Source organism: Podarcis gaigeae (assembly GCF_964106915.1).
Source record: "Podarcis gaigeae genome assembly, chromosome: 8".
Lineage (NCBI taxonomy): Eukaryota > Metazoa > Chordata > Lepidosauria > Squamata > Lacertidae > Podarcis > Podarcis gaigeae.
The window spans coordinates 26,880,486-26,908,251 of NC_139684.1; the positions used below are offsets into that span (position 1 = coordinate 26,880,486).

Sequence of the window (27,766 nt, forward strand, 5' to 3'; positions counted from 1 at the left end):
TCCCAGGAATCACCCTCAGATATCAAACATCTCAGCCTCCTTCTCCTTCCAGAAGGAGAAGCTGCGGTCTATATAGCGGCAAATGTCTTCGTTGCTAAACTCCCCGAGCTCCGAAACGAGCTGGACCGAGTTCTTCCTGCTCTTGGGGTCGAGGGACGCTGGGGTCAGTTCATCTGTAGTCATGCTGGGCTCTTGGACACTGCTGACCAATGTTTGGGACGACGCCTGATGGGAGAGAACAGAAGGTGGGCGGGGAGATGACACCGCCGACCGCTCTGCGGAAGCCGCCTGGTCGGGCTGCAGGTTGTCACCAAAGAATTCCTGCTTGAGGTCCTCAAAGCCGTCCAGCCAGTCCCTCTTGCCAGCCTCTACCTCCTCCATCACCACCTTGTGGAAGTGGCGGATGAGCTCCCAGCTGTGGCTGCCCAGCCGGTCGAACATCTCGTAGCAGAGGAGGTGGCGGAACTTGCGCTCTGCACGGCTCATGCTCATCTCCAACAGCTGGAAATAGCCCAGCATGAAGAGGTCCAAGGTGAGGCTGTCGTAGGCCACAGGCGTGCCGCTGATGTGGGGCAGGAAGTGCTCGGGCCAGTAGAGCATGTTGGTGCGGCTCAGGCGGCGGATCTGCCTGGTGGGCACCTGGCTGATGATGCTCCTCCAGTGGGCGATCAGCTTCCCGACCACTTGCCGCTGCTTCATGAAATACAGCAGCCGGTCGTCCTCGCTGGGCTTCCTCCCCAAGGGCATCAGCCGAGCTCCGTCCAAGTTGGCGTTTGCAGCCTCAGAGGCGGCCATCTTCCTCTTGGGCGTGGCCTGCCTCACCGACTCCGTGAAGGTCCACTTCTTCCAGTGCTCCAGGAATAGGTAGACGATCCTCTCCTTCCGCATGTCGATGTAATCCTGGACGCAGCTCAACTCTGTCTGGACCGGGAGGCTACGGGTCATGTGGTCAGGGCTGAACAGTGCCTCCCCGAAGGGGTCTCCTGCCACGCACGGGACGTCAGCCTGCTTCGGGAAAAGGACCCCCGCTTCGCTGTAAAGCAGAGGTGCATGAGAGAGAGGGATGGGCGGCTCCAGGCCCATGGTGGAGATCTCCTCTTCCCCGAGCCCACCAAATGGCTCGATGCCGGTGATGTAGTCTTCTTCTAAGATGGGCTCTCGGCCAAGAGTGAACTGAGCTGTCCCCACCGGCAAGGACCGCTTCCTCTTGTACACCCGGCTGGGCATGGCATTGGGCACCTGTGCCTGCATGTGCAGTTCATAATTGGCCTTGAGGTTCTTCACCGACACCCCCCACTGCATGATCTCCTTCTCCACCTCCTCCCGGGTGCAGCTGAAGGACTGCGACCGAGTGATGTTGGAGGGGCCTTCTTTGAGAGGTGGTGCGGCCCCCACGGCAGCAATGCTGCCTGCCTGCTCTGGCCCTTGTGGGGTGACCATGTCTGCCAGGGTAATGGCCTTCCCACCCAGGGTGGCCAGGAGGAGCGCCATGCTCTTCAGGAGGGTGGAGATCTTGCTGCACCAGGCCGGGAGGTCCTCGGCCTGGCCTTGCATGCGCTTGGGGTTGACGGTGAAGTGCTCCTTCGCCAAGGCGGCTGAGACGGGCAGCAGCTGCTGCAGCTCCTGTTCCAGCTGCTCCAGCTGGGTCTCCACCTTCTGCACCTTGTGCATCACCTGGAGGTTCTCGATCTGCCTCTCCAGGTAGAGGATGTCCTCCTCGGTCATGAGCTCCCCGAAGGGCCCCAGGATAGCCTTGTGGGCATGGGAGTAGCGCCAGCCTTCCTGGTGGCTGGAGGGAAGCTACGGCAAGGCAGAAAAGAACAGAGGGCAAAGGGGCTCCCTCAGGACCGTCCTCTACATTTGCCCGGGTTTCGCACACGCCACAAGGCCTTACATGTCCCTTCGTGGTGTAATGGTGGCGCAACATGTTGGCGCTCCCAGGGAGTTGCGCAGGCCGGGGCGGGGCGGGTGGGGTGCAGCGGGGCAGGGGAAAACGGGAAAGTGGTTGGAGGGGGGAGGAGATAGAGACACTTACAGTTTCCAGCTCACGTGGCGGGCAGCGAGAGAACCACAAGGAACACAAGGGTGTGATCGACTCAACGGCAGAGGCCGCAGGTATGATGCTCACACATTACACCACCGAGTGATCATGTAAGGCATTTAACGCTGCAGTATCGTGCTTTGTAGCGAACGGGGTGTGTGTTGTCTGTTAGGGGGCCCTTTTTCAGGAAAAGCAGGGTGGTTGGTTGGTTTTACTTAGACAGACCAAATTGAAGACACGGCAGCAAAGAGTGTAGCTTGGTGGGCCACCATCAGATGCTGGGAACCCCAGCCTTGAGCCGAGGACCCTTGGCACCTACTGCAGGTTAAATGCACTTCAGAGTCAGCCACACCAAGGCAAAGGATGCAGGACCATGCCAACCACATGCCAGCCGCATGCCCCTCACCTCTCCGCCTCCCCCCACCAGAGCACATGGAAAAGTCTCAGGTGATCAAACGAGGTGGGAAAGAAGAACCCTGAGCCCTGGAGGCTCAATGAACTTGATTTGCAAAAGGGGCCATGGAAGCAGGCTGCTCATGTTGGAGACTGAAGGTCAAGGAAGGAAGGAAAGAAGATGGATCATAGACTCACAGAATTGAAGAGTTGGAAAGGACCTGAAGGGTCCTCTGGTCCAACTCCCTGCAATGCAGCTAAGGATGGGTGGAGGGATGGAGAGATGGATAGGACTGATAGGTAGATAGATACAGGTGTCCACAGGAACAATCTGCTAGTGGGGTTGATATAACTGTATCTCATCATACAACACAGCAGTCCAAACCCTGGTTATGGAGGGGTGCAGCAACTGGTGCACCCACAGCTCATACTGGCCTGGTGGGGAAGGGCAGGGAAATCGAACCGGTGCAGTAATTGTCCCTAGGCCCCTGCAGGTAGCACACGAACCTGTCCAGCTGGCAGAACAATGCTGTTGTCACTCTGCAGCAGAGGGGGATGTCTGCTCATCACAAGTCCTTACCCTCCCTTAGCTGGTGCAACAGATTAGATTGCAGCCTGCATTGCTTGCCTTTGACAGAGTGTCTGAGCCAGATGGATGGAGGTCCAGTGGGCCAAATCTGGCCACTGAAGCAAGTTATTCCGATGAATGTAGTGATCATAATCGGAGTCGTTTCTGTTATCTAGAGCCAATGGTGGTGTAGGGGTTACTGCATTGGACTAGGACCTGGGAGAGACCAGGGTTCAAATCCCCACTCAGCCACAAAGCTCACTGGGTGACCGTGGGCCAGTCGCTGTCTCTCAGCCTAACCTACCTCACAGGGTTGCTGTGGGGATTTAATGAGGAAGGGGGAAACCATTTATGTCACCTTGAGCCCCTTGGAGAAAATGCTGGAATATAAATATAATAAAGAAATCTTAATAAAATAAAACCGCCCCCTCCCAAACATTTTAATTTGCAGTTCCAGCCAGCATAACTGTGCTAAAAGCATTTGGAGAGCATTAGGTTGTAAAAGACTAAACTAGATTGATCTTTGGACCAACCCAGTAGAATTTTTGTTATGGTTGTTATTGGCAGAAACCCAGAATTCTGCACTTTCTTTGGAGGAAAGGTGGGATAAATGGATAAATAAATAGAAATGGTAATAATAATAATAGTAGGAGGAGGAGGAGGAGTACAGTAGTAATAATAATTGCATTTTAATCCATTTCTAGCTTATCATTGATTTCATTTTCTGAACAGTTTAGATAGCTGTTCTTCTGTGTCACTGCCTTATTCTTCCTGTAAAGCCCTTTTGAGATTTCACCCTCACAACCAAGCAATGCACAAACCTTGTGAAATAAAACAAATTTAGAAAACCCAAATGATTAGGAATAGTAAACAACAGTACCGTATTGGAAGGGCCACAGGTGAGCCGCTCCTTGCCCTAAAGTAACGTTAGGGCACCTTCCTAAGTAATATTCAAAGGTTCCTGCCAGCTAATTTTGTGGATCAAAATGATCTGACCCAGGAGAAGGCAGTCCCCAGGGGTGGGTGGGCGTGGTTCCTCCCAGGAAACCCACTCTGGGCTGGAGAACAGTAGATCAGGAAGGGGAGGAGAATCCAGAAAGAGCTAGTGGACTGAGCAGCCTTCCTCAGCCCGGTGTCCATGCTGTTGGGACTCTCATCAAGCCCCGAACAGTCTAGCCCAATAGTCAGGGGTGAGTTCAGCAGCATTTGAAGGGGGTCTTGAGGCCGTGGGGCCAAGGGTTGATGCTTTCCTCAGAGGGAGCCTCACAGCAAACACAGGTGACAAGACCAGGGCACGCAGTACCACGCCATGCTGACCAGCCCCCCCACGCCCCCCACGCTTCCTACCTTGCGCCTCTGCTCTTCCTCTTCCTGGATCTTCACCTGCAGCTTGCGGACCATCACCTGGCGCTTCCACTCCGGGATGGGTCTCCCCTGCTCATCGTGGGTGGGGATCAGGGCCTCAATGTCCACCTGGCCAGCCGCGGCTGACGAGGAGGGCGACAGCGAGGAGCCATTGACCACTGGCTCCGGGGAGGCCGCCGGTCTGGGCGCGGGAGGCGCATCCGGGGTGGACGGAGGGGTCGGTGTCCTAGTAGGGGAAGGGGAAGATGCAGGAGCCTCAACCTGGAGTTGGGTGGGGTGAAAAGGAGCCAAGAGTTAGGGACAAGAGTTCGGTTTGCACTTATTTCATAAAACGGATACACCGCTTGTGTGTAAAACAGCGGTCTACCAAAAGAGATAAAACAAGAACATTATCACAAAGGAAAATGGACAACAGCCCTGTTTTGAAACCCGTAAGCCTGTTTGCTGTTGCTAACCACCTCCTTGAATGGCCCACTGGAACAATTTCAAGTAGGGCCAGATCTGTGGGCGGTTCCCTGTCCTTACAGTCTGTGTGATCCAACACCCATACACTTACTCAGTAGACAGATTCTTTACGACATTGTCACTCAGCAAAGTGAGAGTTTGGCAAAGGATCAATGTCAAGGTCTGTTGTTGCATCTAGTATCTTGCCAATGCTACCCGTCTGCTCGCTGTTAGACAAGGTCTTCCCTTCAAGGGCTGTGATCAACCTTCGCAGGGGTAACTCCTTGGTGTGGAGGGCACAAACCAACCAGATCATCTGACGACCAAGCTTGACCCATGGTACCACCTTCCCAGCCACTGGTTCTGCCCCATTCCCCAGAAACCTCTTCTTGATGTTTTGACAGCATCTCCTTTAGTGCAATTTGGATCCATCGGTTTGGCCTCCCAGCCAAGTCTTAACTTTTGTACAATCATCTCCAATGGCCTGCAGGCCCTTCTTCACGAAACCTACAAGATGATTAGCAATAACTTCAGCTGGTTTGAGCCTTTCTTCGGAGCGAAGTGGTAGATATTCTCTTCCACCCAGTTCACTGCACACAGAATAATGTTGTTCTGTGATGATGCTAGGGAACTACTGATCTGAATGATATGCTTTCTTCTTCTTCTTCTTCTTCTTCTTCTTCTTCTTCTTCTTCTTCTTCTTCTTCTTCTTCTTCAAGTTTATATATCACCCTATACTCGCAGGTCTCAGGGCAGGTCACAGAATAAAATCAGAACATAAAACCACAAAATTCATAATCAAAATAAAAACAACACCCCCCCCATTTTAAAAGGGCATAAAAGTTACTCTTTCAGCATAACTTTAGTTGTAACTTTACAGCCATCAAATAATCAGTTTCACCCTTCTGACAAAGATAGGATTCCTGATCCAACAATTTTAAACCTTTTTCTCGGACCCGACTGACTTTATTGGAATCAACCACGAGTTTTGTTGTTTTCTTCAGTGATCAAGCCAGCATCCATAAAGGTGGCAGTGGTGATGGAAGCTGTGGCATGCTGGCCAGTACAATATCTGATGCTCTGCATGGCAACATCATGTATTTCTAATGTATTCTACTCTTGTTTTTTTATTAGACGTAGAAGGCATGCTTGGTTTTCCTAATGTCCATTCATAACGTCTGTAATTCCAATCTTGGGCACTAGCTATTCGTTCTTCATTTTCACCATCAGAGAAAATCAATTCATTTGACGGTTCTGAAGCATCCCGTTTCCTTCTTCTCTGCTTATATTCTGCAAGGCTTCTTCTCTCATCTTCCCACTTCCACTTGTTTACTTGTCTGTTATGCTCAGGCATATATATATATATATATATATATATATATATATATATATATGACTGCAGGCACTTGGCAATCATTTTTAATCATTTCCATGCTGTTTTACACACTTTTTTCACACACATACACACACAAATAATCGGACGAGTCAATATTTTTCAGTAGTTATTTACCAAGCCAAACCAAATTATGTCAGTTTAACCAAAATATCTTTTGAATTCCCAAGTCATGTTACAACTTCTTTGTCCATCCTCATTTTTGGAATTGGAAGTTGAAAAATTCAACAGGCCCCAATATACCTGTGGTTACAGAGTGCCCATGTGCCTTCTATAAGAAATAAAAGCATGCCATACATGGGGTGGGGACAGGACACCTACAGCCATTTGAGCTCTTCTCTTTAGATACTTACTGTTTGGGGACACTTTGGCAGGCTTGAGGAATTGCCTCAAGGTGGATTTTGGAATTTGCTTTCTGCCCAGAGTGGCTGGGGAAACCCAGCCGGATGGGCAGGGTATAAACAATAAATTATTGTTATTATTATTACTGCTGGGAACAGTTTGCAAGAGTGCAGCCATGTGGGGCAGAATTCCCTGCAGCTGGAGTGAGGAATCCCCACTGCCAAAAAACCCAGCCTTGTTTTTGCATTAGTAAAAGCTTAAGGACCCCACTGATGAGCCCCCATCTGCTGCCCACCCCCACATCCTCTAAGGGCGATGCTGTTGAAGTGAGCTCCAGAAGACTCCTCTCTCTCTCTCTCCCCCTTTACACACACACAGCAGCCAATCAGCTTCCCTGCTTCTAATTACAAAGAGTTAATCCTGCTCCAAAAGCCTCTTTGGGGCCTCTGTCCTCCCCCCACTCCCACTTCTAAGGAGGATAAGGAGGAACGTGGTTGGCAAACAGGCAGGCAACCCAGTGCGTCACCTACGTTGGTGGCTGTCTGGCCAGAGCCCGAGAAGATGGTGGTGAAGCCCTTGCTCTGGGGTGTAGGTTTCAGGCTCTTCCCGGCTTTGATTTCTGCCAGCAGCTCTGCGTTGTCACCGGTCGGGGACATCATGTTGAACGACTTGGTGCCTGAAACAGAGGGTAAAGGGGAGGGCGCGTCAATTTCAGCCCCTCTCACTTTCTCGTTTCTTAAATTCAGTTTGTCCGGATCTGGCCCAATCACCTTCTCAATCCGGCCAGTGTACGGTCCGGGAATCAGCATGTTTTTACAGGAGTAGAATGTGGCCTTTTATTTAAAATGCATCTCTGGGTTATTTGTGGGGCATAGGAATTAGTTCATTTCCCCCCAAAAAAATATAGTCCCGCCCCCCACAAGGTCTGAGGGACAGTGGACTGGCCCCCTGCTGAAAAAGTTTGCTGAGCCCTGACCTAGGGCTTACATGAAACCCAAGCCACTTCCACGCGGTGGTTGATCATGACCTTGCTGCTGTTCATACATTTGCAGCATCTACGCCACAATGCCACCACACAATATTTCCCCATTTAATCCGGATTTACTGTTTCCGAGGAAAATCCGATCAGTAAAACAAACCAATAAACCCCAAAAAGAGTTGATCCAGATTAAAAGTGGGGGTAGAAAATACAGGGTGGCATTTGGATGAGGATGTTGTCATGTGGATTCTTCCCCTCCAAGCCTGTCTGCAATAAACTGCCCACACCTCCTCCTCTCTGACTTGCTAGTTTTCCATGCGGATGGGTTTTTTAAAAAAACAACAACAACAGGGGAGCATTCATCCTAGGAACGACAGATCCTTTTAATTTCGGTTCTCTGAGTTTCTCATTCTTCCAACTCAGCTCCTATTTCCACAGCAATTTGCATTAAAAAACCAACAACACCCCCAAAACAATTACTGGCATTTTACTGTGGATTTCTTCTAACAAAACCCATTTTTGTATGCAGCTTTGGCTAGCATAGACATCATTGCAAGCCGTTTCCCCAGATATGTTGCATTCTTGTATGTATGTTATTTTTCCGAACGCATGCATTTTTGCATGCATCACCTGGCCAGATAAATGCATCGCAAAATTCGGTGGAGTGGAAATTTCAGTTCGCATTGGGGTTGAGAAAACGAGGGAATTTCTCCTGCAAACAGAAACAAAACCTAACCTCTCCCCCACCTATTCATGCATACAGTTCCCCTGCCTGCAGTCTCTGGCAAGGTTTTGAAGATAATGGGGAGAGGGGCATTTTCTCCAGAAAAAGTACATGGCCAGAAAAAAGATCCTCATCATATTCCACCCCCACATAGCTACTACTACTACTATTATTTATATAAAACACCTGGAGATCTGTGACCTGTTGCCTCGCCTAATTGCAACCTCACCCAAGAGACATTTTTCACATTATCTTTGTAAGAAAGAGGATCAATGGTTGGAGCTGGAAGATCAAACAATTCTGCCAATCGAGAGCTCTCTGGGTAATTGCTCAAGCCCATGCCTCCTCCTCCCCCAATTAGGCTGCCTCGGAGTTAATCATGGTCCACAGCAAGTGAGTTGAGCATTTCCAGTCACTGGCAGGAGAATTTGGCGTCTTCATTTGTGTGACATCGCTCACCAGACAGACCTCTACTGATTCCACTGGGCTTCTTAATGAGCTCTACCAAGTCAAGTTCTGCAAATGATCCCTCCTCCCCAACCCCCCCCCCCTGGAGTCAAGAGGACCACATCTATGCTCTGTGTATTTGAAGGAACCACCTTGGAACACAAAAAATGTGCAATGCGGGGGCGTTGATGTCCTTAAGAGCCCTGGCGAGCCTGGGACACACATGGTAATCCCATCTCGGTGGAAGCTGGAAACATTCAAAGCAACGGCAAGCTAATCGCTACACCACGTTCAAAGCCAGTGGGGGAAAAGTTGAGTGGGCATAGGTGTCCCACGACATCACCACAAAAAGCCAGCTTTGCTGTCGTTCGGGGAAGAACCAAAACATGCCAACACCTCCAACCAGTTCCACGGCATCCCAAACTGAGACGACTCACGTGGAAAAGGAAGCCCACAGACTGAAGCGTGCAGGATGCAAACAGGGTGCCTGACACTTCAAAGACAGATAGACTTGTGCAGTTGGAAAGGGTGCGAAGGGTCATCTAGTCCAACCCCCCTTCAAGTGCAGGAATCGCAGCTAAGGAATCCCTGGCAAATGGCCACTCAGCCTCTGCTTGAAAACCTCCAACCACCTTCCGAGGGAGCCCCTTCCACTGTCCAACAGCTCTCACCATCAGGGAGTTCTTCCTAATGTTTAAGCAGAATATCCTCTTGAAAGGGTCCTCCCAGCAGACCACGCACCCCTCCTCTGAAGCCCGCAATGGCGCCTCACCTTTTCCTGATGCGACCCATCCAGCGTTCAGGTGCAAGGAATCAGACAGGTAGAGGTTAAGAAGGGATAAAGGAGGCCAGGGGAAGGCCAGGGCTGCGTTAGCCAGGTGCCAGCCCCTCCCATCTTCCCAGGGGGACCCAGAATAGCGCTGATCTGGGCTAATGAAAATCCCATTTTGGGAGCTATTTAGTCCCGTTGGGTTGCATCGCCTCCCCACCTGGCTAGTTCTGATTCTGGAGCGCAGGACTAGATGCTTGCTCCAGCCGTCGCCTGACCTCACACACCTGGCACCAACCACAGAGGAGCAGGAAATTGAACCACTAACATTGCCCTGGGTGCTCTGACCCACTTAGGGGGCGGGGAGGCGGTTGCCAAAGCTGGTCTACTGCAATGAGGATACTTGCCCTGTTTGGTGTGCGTCAGCATAGCACGCAGGGCGCAGCCCCAGCGCTCCTGAGCAGACGGCACGGCAAGACAAGACCCAGGCTCCTCGCGCCACCATCTGTCTTCCTGCGCCATGCGGCTCCGTCGCTCCTAATTCCCTAGCAAGGAGCCATGGTGCCACCAGAAAGGGGCGGAAGGAAAGGCTGCGGCGTCAGCCTCCCTCCTCCGGGCAGGAGAAATGAATGGACGGGGTCTCGGGAGCGCCTTTCCCCTCGGGGAGCAAAGACAAAAAGCCTACTGGCATTAATGGCCCACTTTGAGAAAACGACATGCTATTAAGAGCCGGCTTGAGACCCCAAATCCTCCTGGATTCAGGGCTAATAAGCGCCATGTGTTGAGCGGCTGCCAAATTGGAAGCGCTAATAAGCCCCCGGGGGGCCCTGATAGATGTCCACGTGGCTCGGCTAATGCGGAGCATATGAGCACAAACAAAAGGAGCCCTGTGTGCCTCCTCCAGCAGAGGGGCGGCGGGCACAGGACAATCGGGGTTGGGGAGGGGTGAACTAGTCAGAGAGACTGCAGAGGGGACAAGGCTTTCCCAGGACAATGAGCACTGCTCTGATCCACAGCAAGCTTCTGCCCTCAGCTCTGGTGGAAACTTAGCCCCTGAGTTTCGGGGCTAAGGTCTGGGGACTAGCAGGCCATGGGCCCCCAGCAAGTGGCAGCAGGTGAAAAGCCCAGTATCGTGCAAATAATGGGGACCACTGCGGCTGACGCTGGTTGCCACAGCACCCTTTCCTTCTTCTTATCTCATCACCAACCTTTATTACGGTCCAGAGACCCAACAAATTATTACAAAGCAATACACAATTCATACAGCCTACCTCCCGGTTAAACAAGCATTTTGTTCAGAATATAGGGAACATTGGTTCTTGCAACCACCCATAAAAACTTTGCCACTGCTAATGTTCTAGCGTTTGTCTGGTCTTCCAATAGGAACCTGACATAGTGAGCCTCTGATTTTCCCAGGAAATGTACCAGCAAGGGTAATATCAGTTCAGCCCTGGCTTGCTCATATTTTGCACAGTGCAACAAAATATGTTTTATGGAATCGATGTCTTGAGCACACGAGCAAAGTCTGTCCTGGTAGGGAACTCCTCTCAACCTGCCATCCAACACTGCAGAAGGAAAGACGCTTAGTCTGGCTTTGGTGAAAAGCCTTCGGTAGTTTGGTACTGTCAGGTTTTTAATGTAAGATGTTAACTTCTTATCTTTGAATACTTTATAGCCAGGGGACATGCATATAGTTGGCTATCCAATGTCTCTTTAAAAAATTCTAAGGGAGGGCAGGATGTGTCTATTTCAGCCCCTCTCTTTTTTCTCATTTCTAAAGTTCAGTTCATCCCATAAGCTTTTTTTTTTAAAAAAAATGGACTGCAGGATTGTGGAGTTGGAAGGGAAACCCAAGGATCATCTAGTCCAACCACATTCAATGAAGGAATCACCCCTAACAGGTGGTCATCCAACCCCTGCTTAAAAACCTCCAACAAAGGAGAACTGACCCCCTTCCAAGGGAGTCTGTTCCATGGTCAAGCAGCTCTTACCACCAGAAAGTTCTTCCTAATATTTAGTTGGCATCTCCTTCCTTGTCAATCAAAGCCTGGGTCCTCCCCTCTGGAGCAGCAGACGGCAAGCTCGCTCCACCTTCCTTTTACAGCCCATGAGATATTTGAAGATAGCTCTCACATCAATAGTGATTTATCATATCCTTGCATCATGGAAAGCCACCGTGACTTTTTCCCTGCACCGGGATTTTGCAAGGAGGCACACGGTCAGAAATTTCCCAAAACGTATTTAAATAGAGTGAGGCTGTGCAGATTCTGGGAGGCACACTGAGGCAAAACAAAAACTGCAGTTGCTTTGGGGAGACAAATTAATTGGGCCTGGCCATTTCTGCAGAGGAAGAAAATGAGCAATTGTCTCTGAGGCGCGATCCGTTACTCCGAGTACTGTGCTTCTGCGTGAAGCCTCTGGGGACCAACAGCGTTTACCGAGAGACTTGTATGATGTTTGTAGCATGGTTTGAAATGCAAACCAGCTTCCTCCCTGTTTCATAGCTGTTCTGGGTGCTGAGCAAAGCATTCTGGGAATAGTGGTCCTAGGCTCCCATAGCAACAACAATTCCCAGTACCCTTCCCGCCCACACTTGGTCTTTGGAGGAAAGGCCACAGCTTGGTGGTACAGCATCTCTATATCCTGAATGATTGAAGCAGAGAGAAGGCAACCATTTGCCTTGAGGAGGTTGCCTGTCGCATCTCTGGGTGAGTCAGGGAAGCAGAAGCATATGAGTTTCCTAGAGGCATTTGGCAGGCTGCTGTAGGGAATGGCTCAGCCTGATGGAGCAACATAGTCTTTTAGAAACAAGCTTCCGTGTGTGTTTCTCAGTCAGGATATAGAGACAGAGATTCGGTGTGTGCGTCCGTAAACTGAGGCTCTAACGCCCTTATTGCCATTTGCATCCCACAATCCGGATGCATTGCCAGACTCAATTTGTACTAAATAATGTAGGCTTGGCATGGGGTGTGGTGACAGGTAAGCACCCAACACAAAAGCCTGAGGATTAAGCCTCCATCAATATTTTAAGGAGCTAAAGCCTTTGCTAAAGGAGGCAACTGCAGATGTATTTAAAAGCAGAGAGTGGGAGGGAGAACGTTTCTGAACTACAAGATAGCGCATGGGTTTTGCACCAGTTCAGCCCTCGTGACTTCCCCCAAGGAATCCTGGGAATTGTAGTTTTGCAAGAGTGCTGACAATCTAGTTCAATAGCCACTTCTTTCCCCTCTTGGAAGAGGTGAATAGCTCTTTCCATTTAAGTTTACAACTGGCCATTTCCAAGGGAAAGCAGCCACTTTCTCAGGGGCCCATACTTCCCCAAGACATTCTGGTTTTACTAAAAAAAAAGAAAGAAAAGGCTCCCATTTGCTCCCAAAATGTCCAAATATAAGACACTGAGCCTGAGTTCTTCATCAGCATAACATGGGATTCCCAAAATCCTGTCAAATAGTATGCCTCAAGACTTGCAAGGGGGACAGAGGGAAAAGGGTGCCTCTGAGCAAGTTTAGAGAGCCGCCCACATGGCGAAGTCCATGGAAATTATTAAAATAATACACCTATACAAGTTACTATCCTTCCTTCCTACAGTATACCTGCACCAGCCATACTCTGATTACCCTCTTTAGGGGGGGGGGGGAATCCCTGTCTGTCTGTCTTCCTTAGAGTAGTAATCTCCCTGACCTAAAAGGGTGTTTCGAGAATTATTGTGAGAATGTAATTGATATAAATGCTCAAAATTATGATAGTCACTGTTTCTTCACTATCTGGGACACTTCCTTATACATGTGTATAAGATGTCTTATGGACATCTCACTACTCAGATATTAACTGCTTGTAGTAAGGTTGCGAGATCCACACGCCAATAAGTTGAGAAGCCTTCAGCCTGCCCAAAATATGTATGGCAAGGGGCACAATTCTGCAGAAGCGCAGAAAAACAACAACCCCTTAGCATTCAAATTCATTTTTTTAAACACCTTCTTGCCAAGTTTCTAGTCCCTTGGGTTGTGGAGCTGTACTAGGAAGTATGTGGGGAACTTTGGAAACCTCAGAATCCAGAGGCAAGCAGCTGAATAAGGTTCCTTGGGGTCGCAGATACAGAATCAGGGCCCTGGGAGCCTCTTAGCCACACCTCATGGCAGGAAAACGATCATTTAATTTTATGCAAAATTAGACAAAGCACATTTCATAGGCTCAGTATGGGTCCCAGAATTTTTTCAACTGTAGTCTGGCATGCACACAGCGAGTGTGACTAGTCCTCAAGAAAGCTCAACCCCACACCAATTAGGGCTCTGAACCAAGGAAACTACACAAGCATATTAAATGGGTACAGTCAGAGATATGGCAAAAAGGCTCACTGGACTTACTCTTCATGGCTTCCAAGTGGAGAAATCCTTCCTGGAAAAGGCTTCCATTGCTCATTGAACAGGCTGGTGCAAAGCTCTGGGGTGGGGTGGGGGGTGGGGACGGCCAACAAATCCGGTCCTTGGGGGTGGGAGCCAGAAATCTGTCACCCGGGCCAAGTGAGAGGAAAAGGCAGGGCTAAGTCGAAGGGGTGGAGTTTGGATAAAGGTAAGTCGAGATAACCGCTTCCTTCTGCCTCCTCCTATCGAAAAAATAATAATCTACCTGCAGCCCCCAAAGGAGAATTGTGGCTATATTTTTTTTTTGCCTCGACACCCTCTGTTGTCCGACAGTTCCAGGTCTTCTTGGAATTTTAGACAAGAACACGAAACATCCGAGTCACGCTGACATTTTTAAAGCTACAATTTGCTTCCATTTGACAGTTCAGTGTAGAATCTGGTGGACTTTGAGATTGCAGGGAGAGGACAGGGAAAGCGGGGAAGCTGTAAAACACAGACTAGCCTGTGACCCACAGTCACCGTGAAGCAGAAGCAGTGGAACTCCAAGCTCTGGGTGTTCCCAAGCCTGTTTGGACCCATAAAAACATTGGGGGTTATTATTATTATTATTTTAAATGGTCAAACACGGCTTTTGACCTGCTGGACTTTGTTCTTGTTGATCAACTACTCTGATTCACACTTCTATCTCCTGCGTCCCAATTTGGCTTTAAATGATTATTTTTAAAAATAATTTATTCTCGTGGCTGTCACATGGATCTTTGGTTTCCCACACTGTCCAACCAGGTGTTTCTGGGAAGCTCAGAAACAGGGCAATACCCACCTCCTACTTTGGCAACTTTGGTTCAGAGGCCAACATGGCAGCTTCACATAACCGTCACAGCCAATAGCGGCTGATACACCTGTCAGACGGGAAAGTCGCTGTCTGACTTACTTCCGGTGGAGGAAGATGATCGCCGCTGGCTGGTGGATGGAGGGTGGTTCTCTGTTGGCAATGGAGGGGGTGGCGGTGGGGGGCAGACGCCCTCGGGGAGGGGTGGGGGAGGAGGAGGGGGAGGCATCTCCCCGGAAGGCTTGTTCTCCGCTGGGCTCCCGTTTTGCACGTTGTCGTTGGACAGAAGGGAAGCCTGAGAAGGAAATTGACAACAATAGCAACAGCAGCAGCAACAGAAGTATGGGAAGGGGGAATGAGAGACAGATAAAATCAGTGCCCTCACCAAGAAATGCTGCAACTACTAGCTACAACGACTGTGCTCTGCCTCCATAGCTTCTGAATACCAGTTTTGGGATGCCATAGGAGGGGAAAGGGCACATGTGCTCTGGTCCCGCCATAGTGGGCACCTGGTTGGCCACTGTGAGAACAGGGTGCTGGAGTGGATGGGCCATTGGCCTGATCCAACAGGGGTCTTCTTAGGTTTTATGACTCAACCCCCACTCAGAGGGTGGCCCTCCTTGGGCAGGATCAAAGCCTGGATTTCAACAGAGAGAAGCCAGCACCTACTGGCTAGTATATGTGACCTCACCAACCCACCTTTGTCTACTTCCACAGAAGTAGGGCAGACAAGCTGGCACAGAGATATGCAGCTCAAGTCCCACCTCGACCCACCTGCAGCCAAGATGCAGATGGATACATCATTTGAGAGGAGTGGAGGCGACTTCCCCACAAATGCAGGCATCCTCTTCCAGAAAGGGGCAGTGAGATGGGGTAGAAAGCAGAAAATAGCCACTGTGGTCAAAAAGGAGGCAGGTGTCTGCCAGAGACAGCTGGGGAGGAGGGCAGCTGGTCTTTTGCTCTGCCTGCTTACTGTCTACCTCACCAGCTGCTGTACCACGAAAGGGGGAGATGCTGATTTTGCATGTTTGCAGCCCATCAAGGAGAAGCCAGCACCTACTGGCTAGCATGTGTGACTTCACCAACACACCTTGGTTTTGAAGCAATCGCGGGAACAGCTTTGCAACTATGCTAGAAAACATCTGTGAATTTGGGGGAGCTGGTTGTATATGCATTTAAGTGTGTAAAAAAAATGTTTTTAAAAGTGGATGAACTATCTGAAGCAACAGAGGAGGGGCCAGGCAGATTAGACTAGTGTTTGAGTCATGGTTTGTCGCATAAACCTACTGTGATCAGATGGACAGTGGTTAGTGTGTTGGACCTAGTCCTGGGAAAGACCAGGGTTCAAATCCTCATTTGGGCATGAAGTTCACTGGAAGTGACCTTGGGGGCCTTGCACTGCCTCTTAGCCTCACAGGGTTGTTGTGGGGATTAAACAAGGAGAGAAAGAGAGAAACATGTATGCCGCTTTGAGCTCCTTAGAGAGAAAAGTGGGCTATAAATGCAAGCAATATATAAACCATTTTTAAGAAGGTTGTGTCTGTTTTCACTCTGGGGCAACCCACTGTCTCTACCTCTGACTGTTGTCGGAAGGCCTATGCTCTGGAAAGTCTTCACAAGGACCACACACTCTCTCCCTGTCCCCGACCAGCTATTGGCTGTTACTCAGAATGGCTAGAGAGGAACAGCAGCTGGCCAGAAGGAAGCAGTATTCCCTAGTGCCTCACCTCCTCACTGTGTGCCATCCTGCGGTTGTTCCCGGTTTGCTCTCCCACGCTACCACCGCTGCCCAGGTGCTTGTAGTAATCCCCGGTGCTGGGCTGCTTGTTGAAGTTCCTTGATTTCCTGCTAGAGTCGACACGCCGCAGTTCTGGGCTGCTCTCAAGTGAGGTGAGCTGGAAAACCAAGATGCCGGATCTCTTTTATTGCAGCAAAAAGCATGAGGACAGAGCCCCACAGATCTCCATGTTGCAGAGAAGGCGCCTGCACCACTCAGAGCCCAGAGTCTCGTTTGAAAGGATGTGAAGAGGTAGGCTCATTAGACCCATTTTATAGACAAGCATACTGAGCCCCAAACTAGTTGACACACTCAGTTCCCAAGATCCTTTGAGAGAACCATGAGACGTTAATTAGTTAGAACACCCTGGCCAGTTGAGTTGCCCTAGATTGCTTTGGCTTCTGCCTAAACAACACAGATAGCCTGCTACTATATAGGACCATCGGCATGTAGGGTTGCCTGACCATGAGAAGGGACCTGAAGTCTCCAGGTTTGCCTAGCCCTCTCCTGGTGACAGGTGAGGGCTTGAATCTCCAGGTGGATATCTATCTATCTATCTATCTATCTATCTATCTATCTATCTATCTGGGACGCGGGTGGCGCCGTGGGTAAAACCTCAGCGCCTAGGACTTGCTGATCGTATGGTCGGCGGTTTGAAACCCCGCGGCGGGGTGCGCTCCCGTCGCTCGGTCCCAGCGCCTGCCAACCTAGCAGTTCGAAAGCACCCTTAAGTGCAAGTAGATAAATAGGTACCACTTTATAGTGGGAAGGTAAACAGTGTTTCCGTGTGCTGCGCTGGCGCTGGCTCGCCAGAGCAGCTTCGTCACGCTGGCCATGTGACCCGGAAGTGTCTCCGGACAGCGCTGGCCCCCGGCCTCTTAAATGAGATGGGCGCACAACCCTAGAGTCGGACACGACTGGCCCATACGGGCAGGGGTACCTCTATCTATCTATCTATCTATCTATCTATCTATCTATCTATCATCATCTATCTATCATCTATATCTATCTATCTATCTATCTATCTATCTATCTATCATCTATCTATCTATCTATCTATCTATCTATCTATCTATCTATCATCTATCTATCTATCATCATCTATCTATCTATATCTATCTATCATCTATCTATCTATCTATCTATCTATCTATCTATCTATCATCTATCTATCTATCTATCTAATCTATCTATCATCTATCTATCTATCTATCTATCTATCTATCTATCTATCTATCCATCCATCCATCCATCATCTATCTATATCTATATCTATCGTCATCATCTGTCTATCTATCTAATCTTTCTATCTGGAACACCTGCAACTTGCAGGCTTCATCCTAGCACGAGCCAGCTGCAAATTAGAGCATACAATCTCTGCAGAGTCTGCTCTCTTCCCCTCTCCCAATTAACCTCCGTCTCCAGGGCTCTGTGGTGGAAGGGAGTGCAGAAAAAGAAAAAGACCAGGGTTGGACTCAAGAGGAGGAGAGGACTATGAATATGTGTGTGCCCACCTGTCAATCACCTGGTGTCACCATGACAAATAGCTGATTCAATTTCAAAGGGGGGGGGGGAGAGGAAATTGTGAGCACGCTCCATGAGCACTCCTGATTCTCCCTTCCTTCCTCTGCAGGTGCAGTGTGATATCATGCCCATCTCTTTGATTAAGAACTATTGTCTTAGTTTTTTTCCTTTTCTCCTCCCCCCTCCCAATCAACTTTCCTTTGTGTGATGTCTTTCAGATACTAAGCCTGAGGGTAGTTAGGGACTGCCTAACTCTAACAACAGCTGTCTATTACCATAGCAAGAATTACTCGTCTCACCCCCACTTTTTTTAAAGCAGTGATAAAACTGACAAGGCTGTCGTCATCTCTGCAGCAAATAAAAATAAAAAATCTGGTGAAATGGATAAGCTGTGTCAGTTTTACTGAGCAGAAGAGAACCTTTGCCACTTTCACTATGGTTTCCACCTTCCTCTTCCTCTTCTAAATGATTGGCAGTGAGGAACAGACCTTCAGTTCTCCTGCTGCGATGCTGAATTCATTTGCCACTCCAGTAGAGCACTAGTGCAAAGAATCCCTGACAGATGGCCATCCAAACTCTGTTTAAAACTGTCCAATGAAGGCACCACCTTTAGAGGGAGTCTGTTCCACTATCAAACAGCTTTTACCACCTGAAAGCATTTCCTAATATTTAGTTGGACTCTCCCTTCTTGAAGGGACGCGGGTGGCGCTGTGGGTTAAACCACAGAGCCTAGGACTTGCCGATCAGAAGGTTGGCAGTTCAAATCCCAGTGACGGGGTGAGCTCCCGTTGCTCGGTCCCAGCTCCTGCCCACCTAGCAGTTCGAAAGCACGTCAAAGTGCAAATAGATAAATAGGTACTGCTTTGGCGGAAAGGTAAACGGCATTTCCGTGCTTCTCTGGTTCGCCAGAAGTGGCTTAGTCATGCTGGCCACATGACCCAGAAGCTGTACACCGGCTCTCTCTGCCAATAAAGCGAGATGAGCGCCGCAACCCCAGAGTCGGTCACGACTGGACCTAATTGTCAGGGGTCCCTTTACCTTTACCTCCCTTCTTGTAATTTGAATCCTTTGGTTTGGGTCCTACCCAGAGGAGAAGCAGAAAACAAGCTTGCTCTGTCATACCAATTTTTGGGGGGCTTTCTCCCAAGAAGCTTGGGCACTGTCCTTTGTTAAGGGGTTCTGGGAGTCGTTACAATTCCGGGAGCTACAATTCCCAGAGTGACTTAACAATCATCCATCATTGTGCATATTAATTGAAACAAAGCATGTTTTCTATCTTACTTGTAATCCTGTACTCAAAACAAACATGAAAAGTCAGTTGATCATTATGGTGTCGGAAGCCTGCAGCCCATAGAAGGAATGATGCACTCGCCACAATATATTGAGGTTCTACAAAAGAGAGTTATTCCAGAGCTGGGAAAGAGGTATCCTGATGGTACTGGGATATCGCAGCAGGACCTAGCCCCGTCACACATCAAAAGTGGTGAAGAAATCCAGGACAGAGCAGCAAATACAGGTACTTGATTAGCCAGGGAATTCCCCGGATGTAAATCCCATTGAGAATTTGTGGGCTATATGCAAAAGTCGCCTTCATGCTGTAGACTGTACAACTATGGAATTCAGGTGCTGATTCAAGTGTGGTACAGAGATCCAAAAATCAACAGCGACTGTTTGAAACTAGTAGACTCCATGCCAAACCATGTTCAAATGCTGCTTAAAAATAGCAGAGGTCATATCCGTTACTAATGTGAGTTTTGTACATGTATATGTGAGCTTTGTACAATAAACTACTAAATTCATTGTTTCAGTTAATTTGCACAAGGGTGTAGAACCATAGAACTGTGGAATTGGAAGGGAGCCCCCAAAAGCCATCATGCAATGCAGGCATCACAACTAAAGAATCTCTGACAGATGGGCCATACAACCTCTGCTTAAAAACCTCCCGAGAAGGAGAGTCCATCAACTTTGGAGGAAGAGATGAGTTATTCAAAAGCACTCGGGAGATATCTCCTGGGACTTTTCTGCATGGCAAAAGTGTGGACAGTGGAGTTTTGGGGACCAGGGTGCATGGGGGATGCCCATTTGCACCACATTTCTTGATCTGATGGTTCCCGGTTACCAAAACGTATTGGGGTGCCCCCTGCACGTAAAGTAAGAAAACAAGGCCGGCAGGCCACAGAAACCTTCCTCTCTCGCCCTTTGCCCCGTGTATTTATTTATTTATTGAAGTATTTAGATACACTACCCTCTCGTCAAATATCAGGGCAATGTACGGTGATATAGAACAATGCTCCCAAAGCCAGAGTCGCTCTCCTTTTGGTGTGGCCTCTCTACCGCTAGAAACTGTATAGCCAGAATGAACACAGCAGCTGAAGTTCTACCCAGAGCGTCAACACAGGCCTAGGAAGCACCTCATTTGCTGAATTTCTGCTTGCAACATGGGAGTTTAAAGGCACAGAGGTCCTATTAAAAAGCAAACCCGCCAGAATGAGCACCACTAGATCGGTCCAAAGATCTAGCTAGTCTTGCCTTCCCCAGCCTGGTGCTCTCCAGGTGTTTTGGGACTCTCCAGCCCCAACCAGTGTGACCACATGACAACAGCTACTAGCCAAAATGGCTATGCTCTGCCCTTCACAGTCAGAGGCAGCAAGGCTTCTGAATATCAGTTGCTGGAAACCACAGGAGGGGGAAATGCTTGAGACTTGCTTGTGGGCTTCTGTGAGAACAGAATGCTGAACCAAACTGGTCCCCCTTTGGCCTGATCCAGCAGGCTAGTGTCAAACATCGGGTGTGGGGGGCTGATCAATTGCATCCAGATCAGTGTTTCCCAATCTTGGGCCTCCAGCTGTTTCTAGTTTCAGTTCCCATCATCCTTGACCGCTGGTCCTGCAAGCTAGGGATCATGGGAGTTGTAGTCCAGTAACAGCTGGGGACCAAAATTTGGGAAACACTGATCCAGATGCTTCTACAAAATGCAAAATCAGGGCAGGAAGACAACAGCCTTATTGGTTTGTTTCAGTTCTTTAAAATGACTACCTTCTTCCCTTCATCGCAACGGTTTCAGGGTAGGGTACAATAAAAGTTCACTTGAAACGCAATAGCGACACAATCAACAGAGCGGCTGAAATTCAGTAAATGTGATCAACAGCAGAGGGAAGACTTATATCTGTCCGAGCTGGCAATTAATAACCCACAAATGGCTGATCATCCCTCGCATTCAGAGACACAAACGCCTCCGGAAACTTGATTCAAGAGGAATTATATCCCACAGGCATACAAGTCTCAAGGAAAGCCTTTAAAGGGCAATATAAACAAACTACAAAGCAAAACACCCCATCTAAAATCAGCACAGAACACAAACGTGAAAACATGCCGACTTGCCGGAAGAAATATCTTGTTGGCCACTATGAGAACAGGCTGCTGTGCTAGATGGGCTCCCTTTGATCCAACTGTGGGACTCTTCTGACGTTCTTAATTGCAAGGAGGATATCCATACAAAAGTGCGCAATAGATTGCAATTGAAAGGCTGCATTCTTAGCTATCACCCTGACTAGCTGCCAATACGCATTTCCTTTATTTTTTAATGTGCATTTACCTGTTGTTAGCTATCCATTTATCTCACCCATGAGAAGGCAAACTAAGGCCCGGGGGCTGGATCTGGCCCAATCACCTTCTAGATCTGGCCTGTGGACGGTCCGGGAATCAGCGTGTTTTTACATGAGTAGAATGTGTCCTTTTATTTAAAATGCATCTCTGGGTCATTTGTGGGGCCTGCCTGTTGTTTTTACATGAGTAGAATGTGTGCTTTTATTTAAAATGCATCTCTGGGTTATATGTGGGGCACAGGAATTCGTTCATCCCCCCCCCAAAAAATAGTCCGGCCCCCCACAAGGTCTGAGGGACAGTGGACTGAACCCCTGCTGAAAAAGTTTGCTGACCCCTGATCTAATCCTTTATATTGGGATGGGGAGTCTGTATTCCAGCTAGCATAAGGTTACCAGACGTCCCCGTTTCCCGGGGACAGTCCCCAGATTTACACATCAGTCCCCACACTAAATCCATTGAAGTTGAAAAGTGTCCCTGGATTCATTGGGGGAAAAAACTGGTAATCTTAAACTAGCAGCATTCCTGGCCATTGGCTATGCCAGCCAGGCCTGAAGGGGATTGAATCCAACAGTATCTGGAAGTCCCTAGATAAGAACATTAAGTAGAGCTTGCTGGATCAGGCCAGTGTTTCATCTATTCCAGCATCATGTCTTGATGCTCAATGGGAAACCGCAAGCAAGACCAGGGAACAAGAGCCCACTCCTCCCTGCAATGGTTTCCAGCAACTGGTATTCAAAAGCATTGTTGCCTCTGATCGTCAGCCATTGCAGCAAGCAGCCATCAATAGCCTTATCACCTACGAATTTGCTCAATCCTTTTTTTTTAAAGGCCACCAAGTTCCCCATGTCTCAGATTTAAACAAATGCAAGAGCAGCCCTGCTGGATCGGGCGAGAGGTCCAGCAGCCAGTTTTCTGCAGAGACTGACTAGATGCCTCTAGGAAGCCCGCAAGCTGCAGGGCACAAGCACAAATGGTGTGCGAGAACACCCTCGGAAATGGTCTGTTGGAAAGCTGCCCGTTATCCCCATTTGCATTTGCAGGGGGGTTGGACAAGATGACCTTCAGGTTCCCTTCTAATTCTACGATTCTATGATTCGTTTGTCCCTCCCAGCAACAGACTGCCTCTGCCATGTTCCATGGCAGGGCCAGGAGGGGCAAGACATTCAAAAGGAGTAGTAGCCACCACCCTCCCCCTCTGGAGCCAAGGGCAAACTCCACTCGTCGTTATCATGGAGCAAAGCTTTGACTTCCCCGTCAACTTTGGAGTTTGCTCCCTCTGCACAACACAGAGCCCTTTTGCTTTCCTGCCAACATCGGACGCCGCTCTTTCTTGACCCTGCTTCTTTTATTACAGGCTTAGGGCAGCCTGCGTGGTTCCTCTCCCTCCCGCCCCCTTATTATCCTCCCCACGACCCCATGACAGAGCTCAGCAGTTTGCATTTCAGGAACAAACTGAAAAGAGGGAAGTGGATGAATTGCCCTCTTTTGCGCAACTAGCCAGGCACTAAAAAGCTCTCCCCGGTTCCGTATCTGGGCAACCCGGCTCAAGGCTGAACCGAGGGAAGGGACTTGCGAATATTCCTCTCCAAAGGAGACCAGCCACCTGCCAACAGCCCTATCTCCTGCCTTTCTTCTCCTAAAGATTTCTGAACTGAATTGAACCAGCTCTCTGAGCATTCTTCTAAGCCTGCATGCGCATTACCTGCTTGAAAGGCAGATCTGTTGCTCTCCCCCTGGCCCAATTCAGACCCAAACCCCGTTGTTGGAAAGCGCATGATCAAAACCAAGTATATCAGAAGAAACAACAACAAGATGGGCTAATGCTGTGTATGTGCAGGGCATAGTTAAACTATGGAACTCACTGCCACAGGAGGCGGCGATGGCCAGCAGCTTTAAAAGAGGATTGGAGAAATGGCTCGTAGCAGTCCAAGGCAGTAATGCTTCTGAATAGCAGTTGGTGGAAGCCGCAGGAGGGGAGAGTGCTCCTGTGAGTGGGTGCTGCTTGCTGGTTTCCCAGGGGCATCTGGTTGGCCGCTGTGAGAACAGGAGGCTGGACTGGATGTTCTTATATACAGTATATTTATTACTTTCCAAACCAGAGCTGGAAACACACTGGGCACAGAGTAAACAGAAGGCCATGTACGGCTTTAAATGCACCAGCCAACTGGCTTGGGGTAAAGGCGGCTTCCTATGTCTGCATGACCTTGGGCCAGTCGCTGTCTCTTTCGGTCTAACCTACCTCAAAGGGTTGTTGTGGGGATTAACCGAGGAGCAGGAGAACTTGTGGGTCTTGGAGGAAAAGGCAGGATACAAAGGGGCAACCAATCCATAACTAAAACAAATAATGTGAGCTTAGAACCTGTCGTTTCCCTTGTCTCTTAAAGCGCCTGATTTCTTGGCGAGCCCAGAAGGCATAGAGGATGTCAGCTCTGGCTTCTTGGCTATCATTTGCTCCAGCAAACAGGAGTGTGTGTGTGTGTGTGTGTGTGTGTGTGTGTGTGCCCACACACAACCTTAAAGAGGCAGGAATCAGCCTCTCATTAGCTGCGGCTGGCTAATCTTTAACCGGGGTCCATTCAGGAGAGAGGACACAAGAGACAGTTTGCTTGCACTCTCTACTCAAGGCCTCTTGCTGCTCAGCGTAAGAGGAGCAGCATAAACGTGTGGCACAAGAGGTGGGGGCAGGAATGACCCCACGGAAAAGGGAACCATGTTCAAAAGCCGGGGGAAAGGACTTAGGAACAAGGGGAGCTACCTTAGAAATGATTCAGTCCCCTGGTCCCATCTAGCTCAATATTGCCAACACAGACTTGGGAGCACCTCTTCAGGGTTTTCGGCATATGTCGAACCGGGACAAACTTTTTCCTCTCAGCGCCTCTTCTCTAATCCTGAAGCTGCCTCACTGTCCCCCTTCTGCATCTGAGCTCCTTTCCCCATTAGCTTTAAAGCTGCATGTAGCCTTTTCCTTTTTCCCTGCTTATGCCTCTGCCCCTGACTCTTCCAATCCTGCTGGTACCTAATAATTTGGCCACAATGATCAAGGATGGATAGAGCAACTCCTCTACTTGGAAAGGTTGCAGCGTTTGTATAGAGAAAAGGTGAGTAAGTGGCAACATGACGGAAGTGGGATAGTTTAGTTGGTAAGAGCATGGGGCTCTGAATCTCGGGGTCATAGGTTTGAGCCCCACGCGGTGGTGGAGCTTCATGCTCTGGCACCGGGGGGTGGAGAGCAGGCAGGGGCGGGGCTGGTGCACATCCTGGGGGCAGGGCACCCAGTGCGGGTGGGGGGGCAGCCATGATGGCACCCCACTGGGATCACACTGCCGGGGGCGGTGCGCTTCCCCCACACTCCTCTTCCTTCTCCAGTGGCCCCACGTTGGGCAAAAAGATTCCTGCATTGCAGGGGGTTGGACTAGATGATCCTCGTTGTCCCTTCCACGTGGGGCATCTGGCTGGCCACTGTGAGAGCAGATGCTAGACTAGTTGGGCCATTGACCTGGTCCAGCAAGGCTCTGCTAATATTTTTAACGCAGCCACCTTGGGAAGCAGGTCTGGGTCTTCTCACCACCTGGATGGCAGGCTGTCCAGGGAGCCTCAAGAGACAAGCCTTGAATTCTGCCATGGAAGAAAGGCAGGATGTGATGATGATAACAAATGGAATTTGGGGCTTGCCCAAGATATTTGGCCACCTGAGGTGGCGCAGCAAATGGCATCTCACAGTCACAGGGCACAGTACCGCTGAGCATGCACAGAATTGGCTTCAAAGGCTCAGATCGAGAGAGGGGACAAACATAATCTGTACATTATATGCCCCCTTCCTCCTCGGGCCAAAGATAGACGGCAAGACCTGAGCTGAATATTTGCTCAAAGGCACAGTATATCTCTTAGGATTACGCAGGCTTTGTTGTCCTGTTCCCTTTTTGCTGCTTTGACCCATGAGGAATCACTTGCACAGCCTGATCTGTCCATGTTGGGGAGACTCAGGAGGAGGGGCTGGGTATGTTTGTGTGGCTGCCTCCCTTTGCCTCACAATAGGGCCGGCTCTGATAGAATCCATTACCCTGGGGTTGCTGGGTTACTCACTCCAAGCCCCTTGTTACAAATAAAAGTTTATTTTCGGATCCATTTTTAGTCAGTTCTTGTTGCTATTTCATTTTCTCACATTGTGGAATCTGAAGCCACATACCATTTTTCCCAGGTGGATGTTATGTTTTGAACTCCCAAACACCTCTGTGATACCATCTCCCTTCTCTCTGTTGCTCTATGAACACCCAAAAGCATTCCTTTCCATCAACAACTACCAGTAATGATAGTTATACCATGGACCCTCCACATTCAGAGGCAGTCTACCACAGAATATTAATTGCAGGAGGAGGGAATTCCATTCAAAGCTTTCCTGGAGGCACCTGCTGGTCATTTCAGGGAGCAGGGATGCTCCACCTGGACTCCCTTGCAAGGTGTTCTGTTTTAGCATGTTTTTCTTTGTTAAAATGCTTACAGCCTGCCTTTGGGTGCAGTAGTCCCTGCCAAAAGCCTAGCAGTATAAAATAAAATAAAAAAGGATAGTAAAAATTCAAACAGTCTTAAAGCACAGACCCAAAACACAAACACCCCCCTCCCAGATAATCACAACATTACTGGCAATTGAAGAGCCAATAAGCCATGCTACCAGCTAGAATTAAGCCTCAAATAGCTGCTCAAAGAGCCCAGCTTTGTTACCCACCAGAAAAATGGGCAGTGAAGGGGCCAAATGGGCCTCCCAAGAGAGGGCATTCCAAAGTGTAGAAGAAGAAGAGGAGTTTGGATTTGATATCCCGCTTTATCACTACCCTAAGGAGTCTCAAAGTGGCCAACAATCTCCTTTTCCCTTCCTCCCCCACAACAAACACTCTGTGAGGCGAGTGAGGCTGAGAGACTTCAGAGAAGTGTGACTAGACCAAGGTCACCCAGCAGCTGCATGTGGAGGAACGGGGAAGCGAACCCGGTTCACCAGATTACGAGTCTATTGCTCTTAACCACTACACCACACTGGCTCTCCTTCAACTGGAACTAGCAGCAGCCATTCCATCAGGCTGCAGGGAAGCATGCGAGAAGGGAAGCGGGGTCAGTCCATTGGCTGAGGATTCCAACAGATGCTCAGCATTTGGTACCCATGATCATGCTCACCCTTCATTGGACTGTTTTTGGTGTTCCCGCCTCCTGACATTTGTTTTGTACTTCTGCAAGGGGATGCCCCAAGAAAGTTACTGCCTCTCTCTTGAAATGCAGAGAGTTCCGTTTTGGCCACATAAAGAAAGGGGCAGGTTGGAGGAATTCAATTCACTTTGCATTTCAAGGCAAATCTACCAAATGCAGCACTTCCTGAAACGACACACAAACCGAAATACAGCAATGATTCAAAGTCTGCACTTATCCAAATTTTGCGATGCAGTTCTTCAAACCAAAAAGTGTTTTCAAAAATGCGTATCTTGTGCATAAATTTGGATATATTGGGGGAAATAATATGTGTAAAAATGTATTGTATTTTAGGGGAAATTGCTTGCAAATACGCCTCCATTTGTGAAATCTGCCTACAAAAATGACTTTACTAAGAGAAATTCACACTAAAATGCTGTTGAATGTTCATGAGGGTTGAGGGGGATGCTAATTGCTGCAAAAAAATTGGAAAAGGAAATCTAAGGTTGGAAATGTCAGAAGCTGAGAGAACTGAGCTTCAGTGGCACATTTTGAATATTTGAGAACAATTGTTTCACTTCCAATCCAGTCCACAGGTTTTCTTATATTACTGTGTGATTTCCAAGTTGGTGCAAAATGCACTGAAGAAACGAGAGTTGTCCTAAATAGTTCTCATGGCACTAATTTTACCAATGAAGTTTGGGGGGAGGAGAACAACCACCCTGGCCCGGAAAATTTGCCCCAAAGGGTAAATTACTCTCTGACCATTGTAATGGAAGTCAAATAGGATACTTTATCTCTCAAGCTCCCCCTTTTTCTGCAAAACCCCCCAAAAGACACACAGCCCAGTCAATTCTCTTGACAAGCGGATTTGCCAAAGGAACAAACTTATTGCCGAAAACAACTTTCTTGCAGTTTCCTAGCAAGTCTCCCATAAAACTGCAACTGGTGAATTTCAGTCCTATTTTCCTTTTTATAGTTACACCCCCTTGTGTCACTTACACCCACCCAAAAAAAATCACCAAGGGG

The 27,766-nt window shown here is 48.9% G+C and overlaps 1 protein-coding gene across 2 annotated transcripts in view; it reads right to left on the reverse strand.

Annotated features, from left to right (window-relative positions):
* The window catches only part of ESPN (espin), a 111,968-nt gene that overhangs the window by 13,629 nt on the left and 70,573 nt on the right, over nt 1–27,766 (reverse strand). For both annotated transcript variants that reach the window (XM_083752561.1, XM_083752560.1), the window contains exons 8-11: nt 16,383–16,550; nt 14,758–14,950; nt 7,077–7,222; nt 4,350–4,628 (exon numbers count right to left, since the gene is read on the reverse strand). In XM_083752561.1, coding sequence (XP_083608687.1) covers nt 4,350–4,628; nt 7,077–7,222; nt 14,758–14,950; nt 16,383–16,550 — 786 coding nt within the window. The remainder of the gene's footprint in view (nt 1–4,349; nt 4,629–7,076; nt 7,223–14,757; nt 14,951–16,382; nt 16,551–27,766) is intronic.